This window comes from Fulvia fulva, chromosome 9 (assembly GCF_020509005.1).
Source record: "Fulvia fulva chromosome 9, complete sequence".
NCBI lineage: Eukaryota > Fungi > Ascomycota > Dothideomycetes > Mycosphaerellales > Mycosphaerellaceae > Fulvia > Fulvia fulva.
In genome coordinates, this window is record NC_063020.1 from 1,721,461 (window position 1) to 1,744,480 (window position 23,020).

General features: G+C 53.5%; 12 protein-coding genes across 12 annotated transcripts; 7 read left to right on the forward strand and 5 right to left on the reverse strand.

Moving 5' to 3' along the window:
- Window positions 1-6: 6 nt before the first annotated feature.
- On the reverse strand, window positions 7-1,218 carry CLAFUR5_09200 (uncharacterized protein; the record flags this gene model as incomplete). Its single annotated transcript, XM_047908348.1, has 1 exon — window positions 7-1,218. One exon carries the CDS (start codon window positions 1,216-1,218, stop codon window positions 7-9), a length of 1,212 nt encoding a protein of 403 aa, XP_047766673.1.
- Window positions 1,219-1,652: 434 nt separating this feature from the next.
- Window positions 1,653-2,771, forward strand: CLAFUR5_09201 (THO complex subunit mft1; the record flags this gene model as incomplete). The annotated part of the gene is made up of 2 exons (XM_047908349.1): window positions 1,653-1,707; window positions 1,771-2,771. The coding sequence occupies 2 exons, from the start codon at window positions 1,653-1,655 to the stop codon at window positions 2,769-2,771; spliced, it is 1,056 nt and encodes a 351-aa protein (XP_047765926.1).
- A 467-nt stretch (window positions 2,772-3,238) lies between these two features.
- Window positions 3,239-3,877, forward strand: CLAFUR5_09202 (uncharacterized protein; the record flags this gene model as incomplete). Its single annotated transcript, XM_047908350.1, has 1 exon — window positions 3,239-3,877. One exon carries the CDS (start codon window positions 3,239-3,241, stop codon window positions 3,875-3,877), a length of 639 nt encoding a protein of 212 aa, XP_047766672.1.
- Window positions 3,878-4,753: 876 nt separating this feature from the next.
- Window positions 4,754-6,761, forward strand: CLAFUR5_09203 (6-phosphogluconate dehydrogenase, decarboxylating 2; the record flags this gene model as incomplete). Its single annotated transcript, XM_047908351.1, has 4 exons — window positions 4,754-4,911; window positions 5,188-5,782; window positions 5,834-6,262; window positions 6,321-6,761. The coding sequence occupies 4 exons, from the start codon at window positions 4,754-4,756 to the stop codon at window positions 6,759-6,761; spliced, it is 1,623 nt and encodes a 540-aa protein (XP_047766671.1).
- A 707-nt stretch (window positions 6,762-7,468) lies between these two features.
- CLAFUR5_09204 (uncharacterized protein) lies at window positions 7,469-8,026 on the forward strand (the record flags this gene model as incomplete). Its single annotated transcript, XM_047908352.1, has 1 exon — window positions 7,469-8,026. One exon carries the CDS (start codon window positions 7,469-7,471, stop codon window positions 8,024-8,026), a length of 558 nt encoding a protein of 185 aa, XP_047766677.1.
- Window positions 8,027-8,749: 723 nt separating this feature from the next.
- Window positions 8,750-9,061, reverse strand: CLAFUR5_09205 (uncharacterized protein; the record flags this gene model as incomplete). The annotated part of the gene is made up of 1 exon (XM_047908353.1): window positions 8,750-9,061. The coding sequence occupies one exon, from the start codon at window positions 9,059-9,061 to the stop codon at window positions 8,750-8,752; it is 312 nt and encodes a 103-aa protein (XP_047766676.1).
- A 682-nt stretch (window positions 9,062-9,743) lies between these two features.
- On the forward strand, window positions 9,744-10,685 carry CLAFUR5_09206 (Fe(II)/2-oxoglutarate-dependent dioxygenase nvfI; the record flags this gene model as incomplete). Its single annotated transcript, XM_047908354.1, has 5 exons — window positions 9,744-9,965; window positions 10,023-10,104; window positions 10,153-10,243; window positions 10,296-10,531; window positions 10,582-10,685. 5 exons carry the CDS (start codon window positions 9,744-9,746, stop codon window positions 10,683-10,685), a joined length of 735 nt encoding a protein of 244 aa, XP_047766675.1.
- A 196-nt stretch (window positions 10,686-10,881) lies between these two features.
- Window positions 10,882-11,607, reverse strand: CLAFUR5_09207 (Fe(II)/2-oxoglutarate-dependent dioxygenase nvfI; the record flags this gene model as incomplete). Its single annotated transcript, XM_047908355.1, has 1 exon — window positions 10,882-11,607. One exon carries the CDS (start codon window positions 11,605-11,607, stop codon window positions 10,882-10,884), a length of 726 nt encoding a protein of 241 aa, XP_047766674.1.
- An 823-nt stretch (window positions 11,608-12,430) lies between these two features.
- Window positions 12,431-13,997, reverse strand: CLAFUR5_09208 (uncharacterized protein; the record flags this gene model as incomplete). The annotated part of the gene is made up of 2 exons (XM_047908356.1): window positions 12,431-13,365; window positions 13,418-13,997. 2 exons carry the CDS (start codon window positions 13,995-13,997, stop codon window positions 12,431-12,433), a joined length of 1,515 nt encoding a protein of 504 aa, XP_047766670.1.
- A 1,440-nt stretch (window positions 13,998-15,437) lies between these two features.
- CLAFUR5_09209 (uncharacterized protein) lies at window positions 15,438-17,135 on the forward strand (the record flags this gene model as incomplete). The annotated part of the gene is made up of 2 exons (XM_047908357.1): window positions 15,438-15,782; window positions 15,831-17,135. The coding sequence occupies 2 exons, from the start codon at window positions 15,438-15,440 to the stop codon at window positions 17,133-17,135; spliced, it is 1,650 nt and encodes a 549-aa protein (XP_047766669.1).
- Window positions 17,136-17,465: 330 nt separating this feature from the next.
- On the forward strand, window positions 17,466-18,343 carry CLAFUR5_09210 (uncharacterized protein; the record flags this gene model as incomplete). Its single annotated transcript, XM_047908358.1, has 2 exons — window positions 17,466-17,984; window positions 18,065-18,343. The coding sequence occupies 2 exons, from the start codon at window positions 17,466-17,468 to the stop codon at window positions 18,341-18,343; spliced, it is 798 nt and encodes a 265-aa protein (XP_047766792.1).
- Window positions 18,344-18,599: 256 nt separating this feature from the next.
- On the reverse strand, window positions 18,600-19,481 carry CLAFUR5_09211 (Cyanophycinase; the record flags this gene model as incomplete). Its single annotated transcript, XM_047908359.1, has 2 exons — window positions 18,600-19,343; window positions 19,365-19,481. 2 exons carry the CDS (start codon window positions 19,479-19,481, stop codon window positions 18,600-18,602), a joined length of 861 nt encoding a protein of 286 aa, XP_047766793.1.
- Window positions 19,482-23,020: the final 3,539 nt, after the last annotated feature.

Below are 23,020 nucleotides of genomic sequence, written 5' to 3' on the forward strand. Positions count from 1 at the left end.
AGCTTCTCAAACCTTGCGCTTCTTGATCGGCGGTGCGAAGATCGAGGTAGCCGGACGCTTTCTCACAACCTTGGTTGGTGCTGGGCTGGATTGTGGGCTGACAGACTGAGCTAGTGGCTTGCTGCCTGTGATGTGCTCTGAGCTCCCTTCGGTGGACTTCACGGCTGGCGGCGAGGCTGCCTGTGAAGTGACTGGTGGTTTCATGCCTACGGCACGCAACTCGGCCATCGTCTTGTCGTCCATGGTCAAGTCACCTTCGATTTTCCGTGTCGCGGCATCGTCGGCAGCAGGCGGAGGGGAGAATTCGAAGCGTTTTGCTGGCTGTTGTGGTGTTGCAGGTCGTTTCTGGGTCAAAGCCCGAAGTTTCGCTTCCCTCTCCTCACGTGCCTTCTGTGCTGCAGCCTCGACGGCGCGGTTCTTCTGAATTGTCTGAGCCGCACCTTTGCGAGTGGCCGGGATGATTCGATTGATGGTTTGTGCTGCTTGACGCTCGCGCATAAGTGCTTGTTCGTGTGGTAGTAGCTCGCGAGGAGCGACGGTGAGCGGCTTTCGAGTGCGAGCAATGTCCTGTACCATACTGACGGGAGCTGCTGTGATCTGACGCTTGGCGGTGTTGAGTTGCTGAGATGATGTGGTACGCACTTGTGGCTGGCTGTGCAGTTTGACCTTGGTAGCCTGAGCGGTCTGTCTGCGAATGGCGGCCATCATGTCCTTGCCGGTCTTCGAATTCTTGAGGGCAGGTGCCTTGCTTGCGCCCCAGCCGCTGGCGGCACTCTTGGGCACGCCATCAACCATGCCGGTGTTGTGCTCTCTCTTGTGTGGCAGCACTTTCGCAACAAACAAAGTCTCCCTCCCAGCTTTCTTCAGTGTCTCTCCCTGCAGCGTCCTACGGAGGTTCTCCTCGTCTTCCTCTGCCTTGCGCTGCTCTGCGCGGGTAAGCTTTGCGTAGACCTTGTGCCAGTTGCATGGATTCTTGGGCTCGATGATCTTCTTTTCCCAGTCGGGGATGTCGCGAGCGATGAAGTTTTTCCAGATCTCAGCGTCTGACTCGGCAAGTTCGGGGTTGGCGACCTCGAAGTCGCGAAGTTGCTGCGGGTTCTGGATCTTGAGGAGGATCGGGCGTGCTAGATGGTACGGGACTCGGCCCATCTCGTCGATTTGGCTGACAAGTCGGATTGCTGTTGCGGTCGCCATGTTGAGGAGTGTTTTTGCTGGCATGATTGCGAAGGGCGTCCGAAGACGACTTGTAGGGATTTAGGGTGGTGGCTGGGCACTCGTTCACTATTGTTCTCCAAGCTACAATAGAAGCTCGCGGCTGCAATTGAACAATAAGAAACAGCAACGCCTGACAATCGGTCAACCTGCCGACAAGTGGTGTATAAGAAGTATTATTGGCATGTGAGCGAGTCCAAGCATGGTGGTGTCCAACAGTCCGAGCACGGGGAAAGGTCTCATGTGTCTTTGTTGGAAGTGCAGGTGAAGTCGTGAATGGCGTCTCGTGGTCACCGAGACACTAGTATGTAAGCTGCCACCCCTGCTAGCGCCGTTGACCAGGAACCAGCTCCGCTTGCACATTCAGCGATGAACATGCTGTTGTTTATACGTCGGGTGGACATCACAATATCACTAAAAATCTGCGTTGGTGTTACACGATGGCGGATCAGGACATTCAACAGCTCACACCACTGCCAGAGCAGGCGCAAGAAGGTATACAGATCTCAGACAACGATGCGACATGCACGAATGCAGATATGCTAACCACATGATCAGATGCGCTCCACGCGACTCGTCTACTAGCGATCGAGGAGAGACCTTTCCAGCGCGTCACCAACAGACTTGTTGGCAAGAACTCGATACTGCGGCCATCACTAACGTATCTCCCATCTCCACCACCCGAGGGCGAGGAGGAGTTCGAGTTCGATGCGCAAAAGGTGCAGAAGTTTCGCGAGGATGTCTTGATCGACTTTGCCAATCTCGAAAGCAGCATCGTGCGCATACAGCTGATTCTGTCATCGAACGAGCGCGAAAGAGAGCGGTATGCTGAGGAGAAAGCGAAAATCTTGGAGACAGCGCAGGCGGTGCGCGAAAACACCATCGAGCTTAGAGGGCAATTGGTGCAAGCGCAGCAAGTTTTGGAACAGCGAAAAGGCTACGACAAGGAAGCCGCCAAGATTCTGAACGACAAGAACCTGAAGAGCCGCGATGAGACCAAGGCAGATATCGAGAAGCTGGAGAAGGAGATCGAAGACCTGCAACACGAGAGCGCACAGTACGAGGAGACTTGGGTCACTAGGAGGGAGCATTTCGACAATGTTGTGCGCGAGGGCGAGAACATGATCAAGCTGATCAAAGGAATCAAGGACGAGCCGGAGAAGGATGAGACCATGGACGATGCAGACGATGACGCCAAAGCTGACACGAGCAGAATGGGCACTCCAGCACCCGAGGGACGGTCACCGCAGCCCACTGACACTGGCGACAGAACACCTATGGTCGGTGGAGGCGGTGACGTCGGAGATGCAACACCTCGTCCGACCAACAAGTTTCTCGAGGTGGACGATGCAACGCGCTCTAATAGTCGCATCGCCTCGCCTTCGATGCAGGCTACGCAGTCGCAGGATGATGTCGATATGGGTGATGCCAGCCTGAGCATTTCTGGAGAGCCACAGCAACCATCGAAGACGAGCGAGGGCATGGACGTAGCAATCGATCAGGTCGCTACACCCCAAGGCTCCACGCCTGCTGCGGACATTGCTATGGATGGATCATGACGTGCTTGAGTACAGCTATCTGAATCGATTCTCACGTCCGAACTCTCTGGACACATCGAATGGCTGCCCGGGATCACAGCAGCTTGGCCAGCACCCGAAGTAGCGAAGCTTGATTGCGTGCCGCTTGGACGATACTTCGATTGCGTATTGATGATCGATGGCCTTATACCAATGGGCGAATTCAACGCTGTTCTCATCCTCTGGAACGTGTGAAGACCGCATGCGCGGGACGATGTTAGTCAGCAACTCTGTGCCGCCCTTCGCGTGTAGTCTCATTTGCTACATGTATCTCGGGGCAACCGCCCTGTGCTTACCACAATTGCTTCTGGCATCTGATAATTTTGACAGAGCAATGTTTATATATGTTGCACTGACTGCTTCATCACAGCTTCAGAAATCCAGCACACCAGGAAATGAGCATGTGTTCATCATTGGACACGGCAGCGCATGGCGACCCGAAAGTAACAATGTCGAAGCACATGCAGGCACCGGACTTTCTGGCCAAAGACGACCTCACACAAGCAGCATACTTTCACGCCAAGCACCACCTCCACTCTGACATCCTCGCACACAGTCTACGAGTATGCATGTACGCGATCGCTTTTTCGAAACATGAAGGCACAAAATGGCACTCGGGCCGCAACATAGCACTTCTCTCCACCGCATGTCTCTTCCACGATATTGGAACGGCAGACAGCTACGACACCGGCCCAGTCCGCTTCGAGATCGAAGGTGCGGATGCTGCTACGAAGTTCCTAACGAAGCATGGCGTGTCTCCGGAGGATGCACTTGAAGTCTGGGTCGCGATAACGCTCCATGACACACCACAGATCGCAGAGAGGATCTCGGACCTCGCACGTTTGGTGCGGTTGGCTGTGTTGACCGATTTCGGGAAGAAAGATGCATCTGGCACAATCAGCAAGGAGGACACTCAAGCCGCTGAGCAGGAGTTTCCGAGGGGGAGTATTGAGAAGGTTCTTAGTGATGCTGTGGTGGCGCAGGCGATGAAGCAGAGCGGCAAGGCACCAAGGCATTGTTGGCCCGGTGACTTGTATCGGGCGAAGATGGAGGAGCCGGGATGGGAGGGGGTCAACAAGGCGTTTTGAGAGTTGAGCCAGGTTAGTGGCCTGGCTACATATGATCCAACGACAGTAAAGACATCAGCGTTTGACGTTCAAGGCCCGGAGTTCGCGTTAGGTGTACTTCAGGCACTTAGCGTAAGCAGCAGCGTCTAAGCCAGCGATCCATTTGATTGATCAGTGACACTGCTCCTCGCGCCTTTCTCGTACGATCAGTAAGCAAGACGATTGTGAAAGCTCGTGCACAGAACAACAATGACGATGCAGGTACAAGCTCCACAATGTGTTCCCGGCACGATCGCGGGTGCGTGGCGCGTCGCGTGGGAGTTCGTGACAATAGCAGCCTCCTCTGTAGTGATGGCGGCTGAAATGGCAAGATTCTCCGCGAAGACCAGAGAGGATTCCTGCAGGTGAGCAGTGAGCAGCGCCTTCAAACAGCGAGGTTCGCCTTCATATCATGCATCGGCATAAAGGTGTGACGACTGAGAGGATTCCTGCAGGTGACCACTGACCAGCGCCTTCACACAGTGTTCGCCTTCATATCATGCATCGGTGCATCGGCATACAGGTGTGATGACTGAGAGGTTGCCGAGATACGGCCGTTTCAGTCAATCGCCATCTCGCTCTTAAGAGCGTCAAATGCCGAAGGCCTCGTGGCAGAATCCCATCCCAGCGACCCCTCTGAGAACTGTTTATCCGCAGGCTGTCGTCGTGAATCGTTGGCACGCGGATTATCACAGGCGGCGGATGGGATCGAGTGGTGTGTGGTGTATGTGCGTGTGTAGGACTGTAGAGGGAGCAGTGATCAGTAAGAGATGATTGACTGATGAGCGCCGGCAGAGCTTGGGTTGGTCGGAGTCCCGACGACGTCAAACGCAGAGACGCAGCAAGAGCCGCCCCACCATGTCCGACCCAACCATAACTTTCTCAACACCATCCCGAGCATCCTCTGCTCCAACACCACCACAACCAGCTTCTGCTGCGAGCCACCGACTACATTCTCTCTCACAACACATCACACCTCGCGGAACATCACCCACCATGTCTTCCACCGAGGCAGTGTAAGTCAAACCCTCCCGCATCCCGCACCTGATGTCACCAGCAACCCCGCTAGAAGATTTTGTTCGTGAACAACACGTTGTAGCTGCAGTGACTACCACATTCTAGCAAGAGGCATGCTTCGGAACGTCCGGCAAAGGCATACCACACATCATTCACATTACTGTCTACCATCACCGCCCCAGACACCCCAATCCCGAAGCACTTCCAACGCAAACACTTTCTCCGAAGCTCAAACACGAGTGTAGCACAGCCAGCTGACCATGCTCCTTTCACAGCGGAGACTTCGGTCTCATCGGTCTGGCCGTCATGGGTCAGAACCTGATCCTCAACGCCGCCGACCACGGCTTCACCGTCGTTGCCTTCAACCGTACTGTCGCGAAGGTCGACCGATTCTTGGAGAACGAGGCCAAGGGCAAGAGCATTGTTGGCGCACAGAGCATCAAGGAGTTCGTCTCGAAGCTCAAGAAGCCACGCCGTATGATGCTGCTCGTCATGGCAGGCAAGCCAGTCGACGACTTCATCGAGACCCTCCTCACCGAGGGCGGTGTTGAGGCCGGCGACATCATCATTGACGGTGGTAATTCCCACTTCCCAGACACCAACCGCCGCACCAAGTACCTCGCTGAGAAGGGCATTCGATTCGTTGGATCCGGTGTCTCTGGTGGCGAGGAGGGTGCCCGATACGGCCCATCTATCATGCCAGGTGGTAACGAGGAGGCATGGCCATACATCAAGGACGTCCTCCAGAGCATCTCTGCCAAGTCTGACGGCGAGCCATGCTGTCAATGGGTTGGTGACGAGGGCGCTGGTCACTACGTCAAGATGGTGCACAACGGTATTGAGTACGGTGACATGCAGCTGATCTGCGAGGTATGTTGAGGAAATGAAAACGAGCAGGGGGTTCAGTGCTGACTGCTACAGGCCTACGACATCCTCAAGCGCGGTCTCGGCCTCAAGGGCAAGGAGATTGCCGATGTGTTCGCCAAGTGGAACAAGGGCGTGCTCGACTCTTTCCTCATCGAGATCACCCGCGATATCCTTTACTTCAACGACGACGATGGTGAACCACTGGTTGAGAAGATTCTTGATGCTGCAGGTCAGAAGGGTACCGGCAAGTGGACTGCCATCAACGCATTGGACATGGGCCAGCCAGTGACTCTCATTGGTGAGGCTGTGTTCTCCAGATGTTTGTCTTCGCTCAAGGGCGAGCGCACCCGTGCCAGCGAGAGACTCTCTGGCCCAACACCAAAGTTCGAGGGTGACAAGGAGCAATTCCTCGAGAATCTCGAGCAGGCTCTTTACGCTTCCAAGATCATCTCCTACGCACAGGGCTTCATGCTCATGCAGGCTGTAAGTCAAGTCTATCTCAAGGTGGAAGTGAAGAAAAGTACTAACGATATGTTCACAGGCCGCCAAGGAGTACGGCTGGAAGCTCAACAAGCCAGAGATCGCCCTCATGTGGCGCGGTGGCTGCATCATCCGATCGGTCTTCCTCAAGGACATCACCAACGCATACCGCCAGAACCCAGATCTCGAGAACCTGCTCTTCAGCGATTTCTTCCACAACGCCATCGACAAGGCCCAGCCAGGCTGGAGAGACGTCGTCTCCAAGGGTGCCCTCTGGGGTGTCCCAACTCCAGCTTTCTCCACCGCTCTGTCCTTTTACGACGGCTTCAGGACAAAGGACCTCCCAGCCAACCTCCTCCAGGCACAGCGTGATTACTTCGGTGCCCACACTTTCCGCATCAAGCCAGAACACGCCAGCGAGAAGTACCCAGAGGGCAAGGACATTCACGTCAACTGGACCGGCCGTGGCGGTAATGTTTCGGCTTCGACGTACAATGCTTAAGCGGGCTAAAGGCTTGGTAGGCTTGTGACCGGCTGCATGCGTTATGACAAGGTATACAGAATCTAGCCGGAGAGGCAGGTTGATGATGCAGATGGGTAGGATGGGGCCGAGGCAGTCCTCATGCTGGTTGGGACTTTTCGATAGACAAAGCTGCATGTAGCGAATGCTGAAATGAGAAGCATGTTAGACCACAACATTTCCACGATTCTCATCTGCAGACATACCGTGTTTTCCGTGAAGGCAAATGGGACGTACCGAGCATAGAGTACATGTTTGCCGCTTACCAGCGACGGCTATATAGGCCGGAACCACCGGTAGCCACGAGGTTACAGCCTTAGATCGCCCTTGGCAACACTCAAAGCCAGCCCACGACGTCTCTTTACTGGTCTCCTCATCTTCAGACATTTCATAGCGAGTGACATCCGCCAAGGGTTTCGACAATAACCTCTGGTGGACATACTGTCTAACGAAACTCTCAGGCATGAAGACTGGCTACAAACCTCCTCGGGCGACGCTACTACGCCAAAGAGCATCACAGGAAACGATGAGATATCCGACATATCCAGGACCGAGAAGGAATATAAAGACTGGCAAGATGTCTGGCTGAGTAGACATATCCCATCATCAAGCCTCAAAGCCTCCAACAAGCACAACCCACACCGACCCACCAACCACACCAAACCAACCAAACGCCCCTCCTCACAAAAATGCAATACCGCAACCTCCTCCTCCTTGGCCTCGTCAGCGTCGCCATCGCACAAAACGACTCCGACTGCGACAGCCCAGACAGCAACACCGACAACGGCGGCAACAACTGCTCCACCCGCCAGAACAACGACAACGACAACGACTCCGCCGCCACCTCCACCCTCAACGGCATCGTCGTCACCTCCCGCGACACCACCACCGACGTCGGCCAGAGCACCACCCTCGTCCCCGTCCTGACCCAGTCCGTTGCCACAACTACGGACGTGGGCGTCGACACTACGCGGGAGACTCTCACCGAGACGACGGATGTGGGCACCACGCCGACCAAGACGGTTGTGCAGTTTGCCACGACTACGGATGTGAACTTGCAGAGTGGGTATGCGTACACCACGGATAGCTCGGGCAAAACCATTGCTACCTTCACGGGGACTGGGACGGCGCCGAGTTTCACGGGTATTGTACCTGGGGACGTGACGAGCACGGATTCGGGAGTGATGGCGACGGCTGTGCCGTATGTTGGCGCTGCTGCTATGGCGGGGTTGGCTTTTGTGCTTTGAGAGGGTGTATATGGAGACGTGACGACGGTGGGAAGGAGCCTTTGTTGGTATAGAGGTTCGTGGAGAGGTTGAGGTGGTTGAAAAGCTTACGGGTGTGAGATTGTACTTGTCTCACGGATTAATATAGATTGGTGTGGACGATTGTGGTCCGATAATTTGGATGGTCGTGCAACTAGAATCTCGAGCAGTCTCAGCGTAGTATTGGTACAGCATTGCAGTCTCGTCTCCAGTGTGTCATACAGTCCAGTCCATTGTTGGAGGTTGAAACATGTGAAGGCACTCATAATACCACCGCCTCCACTTCTTCTCCTGATTTGTCCTCGATGATATCGTACTCTGGCCATCCGTGTCCAAGTCTTACTCACCCCTTGGATCCCATAGTCCATTACGGAGCCTTGGCGCGATTGAGGCGAGGTCTAGGTATTGCTGGACATTTGGCTCGGTGTGATCGGTGCTTTGCGGAGTGTCGTGCCCATTCCTTGGGCGACCAGGCAATGAGAGGGTACACTGACTCCTCAATTCATCAAGATGGCATGATACAAATAGTCGAAAGGCATTAAAGGCCCTTGCTACTCGGCTGGGGTGACTCGGAATGGCGCTCGCATAGATTGTGGTGTTGCACTCTTGTTGATGAGCTTCATGGCTGGCGGCACCCTTCACAGTTCGACGTTACCGGGTGGCTTTCTGCCGCATCGTCTCCATCGGCCTTGGCCTCAATGGTGATCAAAGAATCTGATAGTCGTCTTCGAACATCTGTCGACCAGTCGCAACACAAAGTGGCCGTCCTGAGTACCTCAGGACCGTCTGTGCTGTTTCAATGAGCGACAGATCAGTGCCAGGTCCACCGACAACGGAAGCACCAACGGGCAATATCTCATTGACACCAGTGATGCGGGAGCGGTACGGTATCTGTCCAATTGACAATGTCAGCTCTGGAGCTTCCAGTATGGGTGATAGCCGTAGCTGGTCCCAAGCAACGGGAGCCTCGAGCGGGCTTGAGGGTGGATCATCTCGGTAGTTTGGTCGAGCCTCCATCACCGGTAGGGCTATGATCGGGTCGCCGTCTCCGTACAGGACGGTTTGCTACCAATCTCTGTAGATTTGTAGCTTCCAACCAGCAATCATGCGCCGATCCGAGGTGATTCGCTCTGCCTGTTCCCATCGCCAAGTCGTCACCAAGTTGGCTGGAGGTCTGTTGCCAGTCTTCTCTTTGTATGTCGCCCGGAAATCATGGAAGTGAGGTGCATTCGGACGTGGCCGAAGGGTCGGGTGTGTGGCACGTGTGTGGTAAGAACGACGCTAGACCAGAAGTCTTCCCCATGTGCTGCACGATCCCACCTGACAGCACACTCTCACTAAGGTTAGATAGTCCGCGTCAAAACTTGACTGGCATTACCTGGACAACAGTTGGCTTTGGCTAAGCTGTGCGCCAGACTTCTAGCAAGCGGTGTGGGGTCATTTCTCAGTGACCTCCAGCTGCTTTCTTGCAACCTATGGACCAGGTTTTTAAGAGCTACGCCGAAAATTAGCTCGTTGTCATCCTCACTCTGACGATCGAAGCCAGCGGCGGCATGCCAATCATGCTTCATCAAAGGGTTGGTCTCTGCTCTCCCGCTATTTGCGGTCAGTACCACGACACCTGCGAGTGCCAGACTCGCCTCGGACCCTATTGCACGACTTTCGCTACAGGGCGGACGTGCCTGTGCCATTGACCAACATGGTCACTGATTTCGTTGAAGTCCTCGTTAGCGATCTTCGCCGTCAGGAGCATAAGGCCAGCTTGGAGACATGCGGCTTCGAGATACGTGGGTTGCGCTCAACTATGGCCTACGAAGATTTCGGGGGTCAAGAGCGCGTCGATGCAGTATACGTGGAAGATGTCAAGACACAACTTCGGGAAGACTTTGGGGCCTCGCACATTGACATTATGCGCGTGAGGGTAGGCGCATATCTTGCTGACACGTACGCGGAAGTATACTGATGCGCACATGGGCAGGTACGAAGACGCCATCCGCACTTTCCTTTGTCCATCGGGACATCGTTCGAGCATCATCAGCCGTCCACCGCGGCTCATATTGGTTGGTCATGCGACAGCCCCATTGGCATCAGCCGCTGAGCGTGTGCAGATACCACAATGGATAGTGCCAAGGCCATGGTGAAAGATCTTCTGCTACATACTGGGCAAAGTTGTCGGCAGGGATACTTTCAGATCTTAAAGTATGTGTTCCAGGCACCTTCTGGCGCAGAGGCACATGACTGACATATGCAGCGTGTGGAAACCATTGCGTGGGCCTCTCGAGGACTGGCCGCTTGCAGTCTGCGACCAGCAGACTGTGGACACCACCACGGATCTTGCCCAGTCAACAATACTCCACCAGGACTACGCGAACCACAACTGCCAAGTCCATTACAACAAGAACCAGCGGTGGTTCTATCTCAGTCGGCAACAGCCGGATGAAATCATGATATTCCGGCAGTTTGATAGTCGACGGCCTGGAAATAATGGTATGTCGGGTTATATTTCGGGCTTGACTTTGTATCTGATGAAAGACCAGGCACGCCGCATTCCTCTTTCGCAGATCCTTCGACCCCCGCTCAAGCCACACCTCGTGAGAGTGTCGAAGTCATGGCCGTGCTGCATTTTCAGCCAAAAATCTGAGCACCAGCGGACGGCGCTCATAGCCTTGAGTCGACGCTGTTGAAGGAGATTGAGGCCATCGCTGGCATACACGGGATCAGAACACGACCAACGCACGAGCCTCGATGCTCTCCCGCGGCAGCTCGTTTGGTCGTGCTGCCGGATTGAGGAAACTGCAGTGCGGTACGCCTCCGACCGCCTCACAGCCGAAATCGCTCTATTTGAAGATAATGATTTCGTCTGCACGATGGTCGGAGAGAAAGTACCACCGCTGCTGCTCATTGTGCCGCAGTGAGATGTTCTCGGTAAAGTACTCAGGATAGACCATGTCCGTGGTATCACAAGAAGATTGCTGTACTGTCGATGCATCGCAAAGACAAAGCGGCCAATCATTGACTGGACCACGAAGAGGCTTCCATACATTGATCCACTGGTACCTCCTTGCCATGAACTCTTCCGCATCGTGGCCGAACTGCCTCGTCATCTCTTCCACTGTAGATGCAGAAGTGGCATCGACATGAGCGATGGTGGTTGGCTGCGCGAAGTCATACTCTTTACCTGTCGATGTCGGGAACTGGGCGTGACGTTTACGAATGCCGAATCTGAAGAACTTCACATGTTCAGCACCGAGCCAGCCGCGGACGTGGTCTTCGAGTTCTTTGAAGTAGACATTCCGGATCAACTTCTCGTCGTCGAAGTCGCCGTACGACATCTTGCTGTGCATTCGATGCACAACGAACCCGGCTTTATCGTACGACAACGCCGTCTCCCGTCCACGCAAGTCGGTGAAGATGGTGTTCACCCATTGGCGTTCGATGTTCGTCGTCGGTATGCCCTCACAATCGCCATACATCATGTGGTAGGCTTTCTCGTCCTCTGGAACCGAAGCGACGTACGAGAAGAGAGCGGTGACCTGAGCGGCGTCTTCGCTGCTTGCGTCCATGACGACTGACGAGCGTCGCATCGGAGGAAAATGCTGCCTTAATCCAGGAAGAGCTGGGGCGGTGTCCTACAGGTTCCGCCAATGGGGCGGGTAGCGGTGAGCAGCCTAGTGCCGGAGTGCAGGCTCCAAGGTTTATGCGACGCAGGATCACAGATTCCGGAAGTCAGTCAATCCAGGCTTTGCAGTCGCGAATCTGTCACTCGTGTAAAACTTGTGATGCAGTCGGGGAAACATCTCACAAGCATGTTGTGGAACCAATAAAACGAGCCGCGCAACGCTAGTTCCCAAGAAGCCGGGGCGTCTTGCGGCAATCAAACCAGTGTCCGCCTCGTTTCTCGCACAACAACATCACCACATCCACATCAACACCCTCCAAATCAGACTCCCCCATACCCGGCGCATTGTTAGTGTTGCACGACAGTCTGCAGAGTTGTGACTTACTGACCTGCAACAGCAACATGGAGTCCGCAAAGCCCAGCTTCACTGCACAGGCTCCAGTCGCCAAAACTGCCAAGGCCCAGCCATGGAAAGCTCACTGGCCTCCAAAGAAGGTCGACACTTCTGCACCATATGGTTTCAAGAAAGGAGAGACGATCATCAACAGCGGTAACTAAGCTTGAACAGAGGTACGGATTCGCGTGGTCCACTCAAGGTCTTCTTCAACTCAACCTATGCTGACGTGCGTCGTCAGATGGTCTACGTTGCTCATAGACTATCTCATAGAGCGGCGCAAAAGCTACGATGTAGCGTTCAGCATGGCGTAACTGGAGTGGGTGAATAATCGTGGCAATAACATCATGCTTCCCAGAGTACTACTACTTAATCAAGCTAATTGGCCTGTCTCCAAGTCATCCTCGTGCGTGGTCCTCCGCCGAATGGATGGCCAAAACCAACTGGTGAGTCGCTGTCTCCATCTGGGCATCAGCAACAACACGGACAACACCAACGTTGGTCCCGCCGCCGCAAAGAAGACCCAGATAGGGAGCGTCCCTTGCCCAAACAAAGATGAATCCATTCCAAAGAAGGCCGCTATCAATGTCAATGGCACGAAAATAGTCGCCAAACGGGTAAGACGCCCGAGGTCCTCAGCCTGCGCAATCGCTTTCTGGGACTCCGCGTGGCTCGCAAGCTGGATGACGTTACGAGCGCCACGGTTGCATTCGTCAGCGATATCCTGTGCCGCACGGATCAAGCCATCAAAGTCGCGATACAACTTGCTCTGAGTGTGCCCTGTCATGTGCAACTCGGTCTGGGTCACGCTCAGCGCGTGCGGCCAGCTTGATTGCTCTTCCAACGCAAGAGGACCACCTTTCAGACGTCTCCTGTGCTCGTTCAAAACTTGCTGATGGTGCAGCAGGTTTGACATGGATGCATTCTCTGGCTCGAAGGCATCGGCTAGCCGAACTTCGTCGTCGACTAGGCGCTGAATCAGGTTGAGGAACTGGGATCCGGAAGCGGCGGCAAAAGCGAATAATTTACTTAGGGCATGCAGCGAGCTTGATCGTGCGAGGTTGATGTCGAGGCCATAATCATAATTCCGCCAGAGGTGCATTGCGTTTTGGTCGATGCACTCTGCACTGATGTTCGGGTCATCCGTGGATCCTCGGGTCGGCGTGCCATCTCTTGCCTCACATGCCCTTCCGAAGACCGTAGGACGAAAGATGGTGTTGGCTGGGTTGCTGCCCAGTGGTGCTAGTAAATGCCGACCCTTGGGTCCGTCGGCCAGGTTGTGGCTTCCGAAGTCTAGCCAAATCAGAGCTGTATCAAGGGCGTCAGCATTTCCCATCATCGGCCGCAGGGAGTGGTTTACCAAACCAGCCAATTTCGGTCTGCTTTACGCATATGGAGATGTCTTGGCCGAAGCTGAAGTTTGTACCATCATGGACGCAAATGCTGTGAAGCAAGGAGTCGCCGAGCCCAACCTCATCGTTTCGAATGGAGTCGAGATACGAGCCGAAAAGACCTCTCGTGCGTTGCCGGAGCTTTTGCACATGCGACACGCTGCTCCTAGTGCTCTCGTCCGAGTCAAGCAGGTATCCCAAAGTCGTGAGCCGAAGACGTGGCTCCATTACCGCCTGAGATGCGACTGGCGGCCATGTTCGAGCCAATTGGACTGGTTGCTTCGCATACAACTGCAAGTGATGCTCGAGAAATTCGATGTCAACGTCAACCCTGCTTCCCACAGCCGACAGCCATTCCGGAGATGGGTAGCCACGCAAGAAGAGGAGATCACTTTGTGCTTGGCGATGTGGTTCATAGTCAGTCAACTCGGCAGGGTGCTGCAATTTGACCATGGGATCTGTACGCTGAAAGTCATACAGTACTGCGAAGGTGCCATTTCCGGGCCGCTCTGGACCTCTCGAGTCTTCACGTTGGAGGAATAACTTCATTGCCAGAGCTCAGATGCTCCGTAGCAGAGCGCGCCGAAAACTGTTCTACTGTTGCTTCCCAAGCAGTGTAGCCTGAAACACCCGGTCAGCGCATGCTCTCAAAGTTTCGCGACATGCGGTCTGGTCGAGCTGGTTCTCACTCTTGGCGCTGTTCAATGATTCGGTGGCGTTTGACCGGTCAGAAGCACATGCAGCTTCGCATGACATCGAACCGAGTTCAAAGCTCTCGGGCATTCTTGCAAATCTTGAAAGCGATCGGACGAAACCAGCTCGAAACTGCCAAAGACAGCCAGTGTGCTGGTCTTCGTTATATGTTGGTTCATACCGTTGCGGTCTCGAGTTCGAGCAAGGCGTTGCCTTCCTTGGGCGTCGATGGTCCAGTAGCTATGGCAGGGCGAGCATCACACGGCGCTCTCTTCGTTGCTCCATCTCACCGAGTTCAGCTGTGGCTACTCCACGTTTGTTCGTGGGAGAATGCGAACCACAGGCATGCAGGAGCTACATCACCAAGCCACTCGTGAAGCATGTCGTCTCGATGCCTTGCCGCCCGAAAAATTACATTGGGCTCTACTCCAGCCTGTCACCGGTGCAGGTACCGCCTTGTGCGAAAAAGAGTCGGCTTCGACGTGTGGCCGCTAGAGTCGATTACCTGGGTGATGCTCAGCTGAACAAGGCAAATGGTCGCATTACGACTCCGGAAGGTACTGCTGGGTCGCCCTTCGTGCTTTATACTTGAATGCTACGGTCACGCGCTTTAAGCGCTTCAATTGTAGGGCATGCGAGTGACATCTTCGTGGGATACGCTTCGCTGGCACCACATATCAGACATGTACCATTACGCTGACGTCTGGCGTGTGGACTTGCATATACCTGGTGCCCAACGCGAGCCCTTGTGACTTGACTGACGGCCTAGCAGTGTCGCTCGCCCATCAAGAGACCTCGGGCCGTCTTCCCTCTTGTTTCGATGAATCACCTCGTCATTCAGACAATGCTGTGACAGCGACAATGCATAGAAGGTCCACTACGCTACCAGTACACCCCCACCCACGCCTTCGCCTATTAGCACAGGCACCAGAGCGAGGCCAGCCCACGGTAGAGTCCGTGAAAGATCGAGATCATTCATGTTTCCTCGGCTAACGAACCCACAGGTTGGTGATCACGTCAACACCATGGCTCAAAAAAGCATCGGACTTTGCCGTCTGCATACCAGAAGTGCGTAGGGAGCTCGGAAATGTCAACATATATTGCTTCGAGCCATGGCAGAGTGTCGATGACGGGTTTGCCTGGCCATATTTACTGAACTTTGGGAACGAGCTCGCGAACACATTGCTCTTACATCTCAAGGCTAGCCAGGTACGTAGGCGTCACTTCGGCGCTGTTCAATGATGCTTCCGTGAATGGTTACATCGACAGCAGCATGGCAATCGATCCGTCGTCCTCATGGCCCACAGCCTGGCGGGGTTCATTCTCAAGCAATGTGTCGTGGTCGCCGATGCCCAAAAAGATAGGTTTCGACTCCTTAGGGAAGCTTTGGCTGGCATTGTCTTAATGGGCTGCCCCCATGCCACAAAAGAAGCTCGTCGAACGGAACTGTACAACAAGTCGAACGACATTTTGCGATTATCGAATCTCGGACGACGCGTCAAAGATCGCCTGCAGTACGGGCAAGAGCTGCTGAATACATGCAGAAGATTCGACGATGTGTGCAACGACACCAACATACTCTCACTGCACGAGCAACGACCAACAAGAGTTCCGGTGCGCTTAGGGTCATCGGCGCAATATGTAAGTGGAACAAGCATCCTTTAAAGGCGATCCTCTGATCTTGTATAGCTCGTGGGAAAGCGAATGGCCAAGATAGACTCTGGAAAGCCCGAAGTTTTGACTAGCATTGATTCGGACCATCGAAGCCTACCAAGCCTTGAAGATGATCAGGCTCCCTTGAAACTGGACGAGATCGCCTTCCGAGAGTTGAAGAGGATACTCAGCATGAGCGGGAGGTCATCATTTGACAACGCTGAACCCGTAATGCCTGGTGTTGTAACCCGGACACCTGTCGCGTTGGAACCACTGATCCAAGCTTTCGTGAAGCCTAGGCTTCCCAACCTTCCATTCTTCGAGCTCAATATATCGCGACAGCGTACCAAAGATTTCCACGGTCGTGAGGAGGTACTCGAGAAACTGGATACACAACTCCTGTCGGGCCCAAATATGGCCATACTGTACGGCACGGGCGGCTTTGGCAAATCTGAAGTTGCTTTAGAGTTTGTACATCGCCGTCGCGGTCGCTTCGATGCAATCTTCTGGCTAAAGGCAGACAATCTGTCCAAGATGCGTCAAGACTTCGGACGCTTTGCGGCGCAGCTTGGCCTTGAAGATGAGGGTGGAGCCACAGATCCTTTCACCAGCCGCGAAATGATGAAGACCTGGTTGGAAGAACCGATCCAGGCTCCAAACAAGAGTGGCAGACAAGTTGCAACATGGCTCGTCGTCTTCGATGGCGCGGACGATCTGAAGGTGTTGAATGAATTCAAGTCGATATATGGAAAAGGCGCAATCTTGGTGACTACAAGAGAAGCAGACTCTGTTGAAATTCTCTCGGCCGACATGCCCACGGACTCGGTATCAGCCTCCTTGTTCGCCACGAAAATGCATACCTTTGGGCAAGATGAAGCCGTTGATCTGCTCGCCAAGCTTGTGCGTCTCAACATGGATGACGAAGAAGAGCACCAGTCAGCTAGACAGATCGCAGGAATATTGAACGGCTTGCCACTTGCCATCAACCAAATGGCAGGTGTTATCAACAGTCAACATCTGACTCTGTCGGAGTTCTGCGAGCGTTATCAGGACATCGACACACGAGGACTTCGCCATCACGGTGACTCCGGCCGCCTTGGTAGCCAGAGTATGATCTCTTCTATGCGCATGGCATTACTCAGTCCCCAAGCTATTGCTCTCCTGAAGATCTTCGTCCTACTGGACCCTGATTGTATACACGAGAACCTTTTCGACAATCTCGCTGACGCAGACATCGTTTTCACGGGATTTCCAGCAACACAAGCCGAGTTTGTGAAGTCCAGAAACGAGTTACTCCAAGCTGCTCTCGTCCAGCGTAACGGAGCAAGACAGGAGCTATGACTGCATCGGATCCTACGAGATACCGTTCAAGGTCAATGTTCATCCGCAGAATTCGATTTGGCTTTACAAACGGCGGCGAATCTGGTTCGAAAGGCTTGGATCCCACCGGGAGAAGCCGTCAGGGACAACTTGAAACTATGGGAGCCTTGTGCAGCGTACTTGAAGCACGTCGTACATTTGCAGTACGTATACACTCGATTCACCGAGAGAAAGGTGCGGCAGCTCACACCCGCTTTCGCCTTTGCTTGGCTCTTGAGCGAGGTCTGCGTGCTGCAACGCAACCTTGGCAACACAGCTGGACTCAAAAGCACTCTGGACCTTGCTCTGTCCATGTGCGACGAGCCTCCAGGTCTACCGAAGAAGATCACGTTTGATCTTCGGAGTGATATCTATCATAGCCTGGGCGCGTGGGCGAACGAGACCAATCATCCGGTTGAGTGTCTCGAGTACAACACAAGATACCTAATGATGAGGGCAGGGGCAATCGAGAGGGGTGACGATCCAGAGGAGCGCACCGCTTCAGCGTACAACCAATTCGGGACTGCACAGATGATGATCAACGAGTACGATGAAGCCGCGAAAGCTTTCGAAAAGTCCATCGAACTGTACGCGACTCTGCCAGCAGATACTCCTTGTCAAGACTCGCTTCCCAAGGTAAATCTCGCCACTGCGCGATGGTTGATGTGTGACCTGGAAGGTGCCGAGGTTCTACTTGAACGAGGCATCTTACAACGAGAGGAGGCCTTTGGCTTCATGGACCAAGGATCATTCCGCACTGGCAGGTTCTATCACACTCTTGGCAATGTCACTGGAGCCAGAACAGACTCGAAGAGAGCAAGATCTGGCACGGTAGGGCGCTGAAGCAATACCAAGCTGTGCTGGGCACCATGCACCACCGCACAGCAGACGTTCGACATCGAGTGGCACAGCATTACCTTCACACATCGGACCATTTGAATGCTGGAACACTGATCGATCAGGCGCTTACAAGCTGGCGACTTGATGCGTCATCTTTCAGACACGAGATCGCCAGGACCACTTGGCTCAAGGCTCGGCAACGAGAAATGGCGGGTAGGCAAGATGAAGCGCGTGCGCTTCGAGAGGAAGCTGGCATGCTACGACGTGAACTGGTACCCGATGACTACCGTTCATTCGAGGAGCTGGAGGATCTGGACTTCGATAATCTCGTCGCCTTCTGGTCACGTTGAGACAGGCGGAAGCAGGCGAGAAGCGCGTGAAGATTTGGATGTGACGATTCTACTGATTGTGATAGTCGAGCCATTAAGCGTAGGCGTTCCGGGTACTGGCGGGCATTGCAATCCATTCCAAGAATGCCAGAGGAGACCGTTGTCCATTGAAGGGTACAAGGATTGGACCCAATCGAAGAGGACTCAGGCTCGAAGTGTGTACTTTACTGTACTTTAGATAGTCTGCATATCCTTGGCTGATATGGGGTACAGCACATCAACCAGTGCTTGTTCTGTTCGACAAGACCCTTCGTTCTCCAAGGTCGTACGCATCTCCTGGTTTCAAAAAGAAGAACCTCTGCGCTGGGCTCGGAATTTGCTTTAGATCCGTCCCCTCTTCTAACCAAAACTTCCCGTCGTAGATCAAGCAATACATGCTTCCGATGATGTCGGCATGATTCTTGTTGATCACCAGCGCGGTGTCCTCATCACAGCCGGCGCCGAGCAGCTCTGGATATGCCTCCAAAATCTGAGACATATCGAACTGCCTATTCCTCACCAGAACATGCTGATCAATCGCAGTGTTCTTGAGGTATCCGAAGCCGACAGTGTGGTCTCCAATCATGACTTGGTTGTTTGCAGTATCGCCTCGTGCAAGGAAGCTGCCCTGTATGCTGGCACCAGCGCTGGACCCACCGATGACGCCTCCGCTATCCAGTACGCTCTGGAACGCAGTCTCTGCTTTTGTCCCTACGTATACATCCACAAGCCTCCATTGTGTTCCTCCGCCGAAGAAGACCCCCCTTGCATCTTTCAGTGGTGCTACAAACTCGTCCGTATCCGCTATCGCTTGATCGTAGGTATGGAGCACTGTTACGTTTGTAGCTCCCCAGCGACGGAACGCTACTGCGGTCGTGAAGTTGTTGCTATAGGTCTCTTCGCCGCCTGCTGTTGGGATGACCACTATTGGGGCATCAGGACCGCCAGCGAGCTCGATGATCTTCTCGTATATGCTCTCACTCTAGAGATTGCCGCCAATGACTACGAGATGGCCGTTCTCGGGACCAATGTAGGTTGTGTTCGTACCGTTCGTCGAGGACAGAGGGTAGGCTAGAGATGTAGCTGTGAATGCAGCGCAGAGGAGAGAAGTCAGTAGCATGGCGTTTCGGATGGCTAGGACCTATGTAGACATCTCTCTGTCGAGCCATAGCGCTCTTATAGTGAGCACTTGATCTTCTACCCACCGATACTGCTATCACGACATTGCGGGTCATGATGCTGCTGGTTGCGATCTTTGCCCGAGGAGGAAGGTAGCATTACTACCATGCCTTGGCATTGGCATTTGCCTGCCGTATGATGCATGATACGACAACGAAAATTCGGTCAGTAAAGGTGGATGAGAGAAGATGGACTGCAGAAGTTGTAGATGCCGAAACATGATGAGTTGCCAAGACCTGTTGTTCCTCCTCACTTTCAATCCTGGAGATTTGTAGCCGCCACGACACCAACACTACATACATGCATGTCACGCTGCTTTCGACCCATTCATGAACCCACAGTACCTCTGACTAGCATCCACGATAACGTCTCTGAGATGCCGTTCACCTGGACTTCACTATCTCAAGCTATGCCGGCGGACACTTGCTTCATGGATAGCGGGATCGCCCAACGACCTCGAGGCGGCCTAGAGCATCTTTCTGACTCCATTAGCTACTTGTCTGCTGAGGGGGACATCCGCTGCTCACGTTCTACCACCGCAATAGCGAAGATCCCGGTTGGCTCGATCATCAAGATCTGAGAGAGTTGTCAAGTCAGGAAAATCCGAACTCGCCTCGAGCGACTTTGACTGACTAGTTGTTCTCATGTCCTACATGACTTGCCACGACATGGGTGCTCTTGGTAGAGGAGATTGAGGAAGAGGTGGGATTTGGGGTGGCAGCAGCGTTCACATGCTCAGGTCAGGCTCTATTCCAGCCACTATGAGACTTACATCTAGGACTGTGCTCTCAGTCACCTCTACAAATGCCCTATCCGTCTCCGAAGAAACCCTCCAGGCCGTGAATTCGCTTGTCAGCCTTTGGGGGTGCCTGCGCGGATACCTTGGTCCACCTCCACCCATGCCCATGTCAAGGAGCTGGTGTAAGCGACCGAATTCGAATACCATCACCTCTCGACCACCGCCAGTTCTCAGACTTTGAGTTGCGTCACGGTGGGAGTTCTCCCTTCTCCCCTATCGTTCTTGGCTTGGCATAGCTATATAATGGGTCAACACTTTATATCTAGCACATACGGCCACAGATCAGTGAAAATAAGCCATCCAATCCATTTACTACCTCTCACAACCAGATTGTCGTTTCGATGGCTTCGAAGCCAACATCCGCTAGTCTAGACCCAGAAAAATGCCGTGGCTCAACCACAGCGACAGACTAGAAGCACTGTTCCAAGGCAGTCTGGAGCAGGATCAGACCCAACACGACCCATGTACTCTTGCCAAGATCTTTCCAGCCCATGGCAGAAGATGTAGATGTTGGGCCAGCCGGTGCACTCGTCGAGGGACTGGGCGCATCGTTTTTAGTTCCGTTCATGCATAACATACGAGGCGTGTAGTGAACATCCTCGCCCTCCTGGAGACACATTGAGAATCTGCGCAATTCCAGGATCACTGGGTCGAAGCCAGGGAGACCGGATGGCAGGTCCACATTGCACCAAGAGTAGCAATCTGGCCGGAATTGAGCTGAATTATTGGCGCAGCATGTTGCCATCCGCTTCGCGCTGGTGATCCAATCAGCTCGTGATGACATAGGGAGAGCTATCAGCAATGTGGAGGGAACGCATACCCGCCTGCTACCACGCAGTAAGGCGAGGGAGGCATTGCGGCGTAGCAACTCACTTTGCTTGCGGCGTAGCAGAAGCACAGCTCGAAATTTGGTAGTTTGGCGCGGCGCCCTGGAGCTTCCTCCTAGTACCAAAATTCGAAAGCGGTGGGAGACTTCTGGCCATGCTCTCGAAAAGCCACCCCCATGGCCATTCTGCTGGTTGGCCATTGCGCATGTGCTTGATCCGCACAATAGATCCCGAAATTTAGGTGAGATCGGAGGGCTTTTCTTGATATTACGTTCGATGTCTCACCTCCAAGCCCACGAAGTATGAAGGCGCTAGGTGAATGTCAAATATGAGTGTTTGAATAGCGGCAGCTTGACCTGGCGTGCGTGAGCTGTGTAGCGCTCCGATTAGGCACTCCGAATGCTCATTGCTTACCTTGGAAGTCTCAAGTTACTGAAAATAGTGCGGCTCGTGGACGGAGCCAACGCCCACTTCGCGCGCGCGAGTTATGGCACAGCAAAGTCAATTGGAAGTTTGGCCACGCGGAGGAAGAATGCTTCTGTAAGCGCCGCCAAGACAATCAGCACGCAACTCTGGTAATATCTCTGCGAAGTGTCGAAGCCATTGTGTAAGGCGAAACGACTCTAATCTGTAAGCTGTGCTGTTGCTAGAGCCGGCCTGCTGTGCCCCTGTCCTGTTCCGAGTGTCGTCAACATGCAGGTTCTGTTAGTTCCCATTATAATTCGTCACGTGTTAAAGGCAACGGCAGCACTAATGATCATTAGTCTTGATGGCATACTGGACAGTTGTATGCTATTTGTTACACTGGAAGGAGCAGTCTTGGCAGTAGATACTACTACTTCCTTACGTAACTTAGATAGTTACATCAATCAAGGATTACACACCATAACAAACTAGTAGCTTCCCTTGGGATACCAGGAGGATTTTTTTCTCCACCAGCTCGTCGCTATACGAGCACTAGGTCAGCGAATACCGCCAGCCACTAGCCGCGGACGTAAGTAATTGCGCTAGCGTGCACCAATCCAGAGGACCCACTACAGCTAGCGCTACGGCTCTAACCGATCCTCAGGATCCACCCTCGCTACAAGCTCGACATCTCTCGCTAACTACGACCTACGTCTATAGGAGACCTACTAGAGCACTCCGCATCCTCTAGTACAGCTTCACCTAGTTTCTGACCTCTATAGCTCTTGCCTATAGACATTATTGACTGTTGTCGTCACGCGACACATCGCGGAAGTTATAGGTCGCGGGTCGATCGGAAGTCGCTCCTTAAAGCCCGCGCCCTCCCTTTCACACCTTCTAACTCCCTAACTTCGTATCAACAACATCAACACCTCTAGACACGATACTTATTAGCGACTACGACGTCTAGTATACACCGTAGAAACTGCCCTTATTGCTATTAACGCGAGCTTAGCGTATTAGCGGCTTACGTCTACCGAGCTACTACTTATATAGTACTACTAGCTAACCTCGTCTAAGATCTCCTAAGACCTCCTAGACTTTTACGTACTACTCGCTACGACCCGTAGTACGTCTAGCTAAATCTTGAAACTTACCCGCTTACGTCTATAGGAGCTACTTTTAAGATACGATCTTAATAAAACTCTCTTATCTATCTAGACCGGATATACCTAAGGACCTTATTAGTCCTAGGCCTACTAATCGCTTAACCTAGCGTCTATATAGTATACCTAGGTCGACGACGAGAATCACCTATACGTAGTATCGGCTACGAAAATCTTGTCTTACTACGAGAGAGCTAAGTATTCTTACGCTAGAGCGTCGTAGGCGCAACGGGCGCGTAATATAGACGAAGCCGCGGCGAATAGGGGACTACTAGCAAAACGG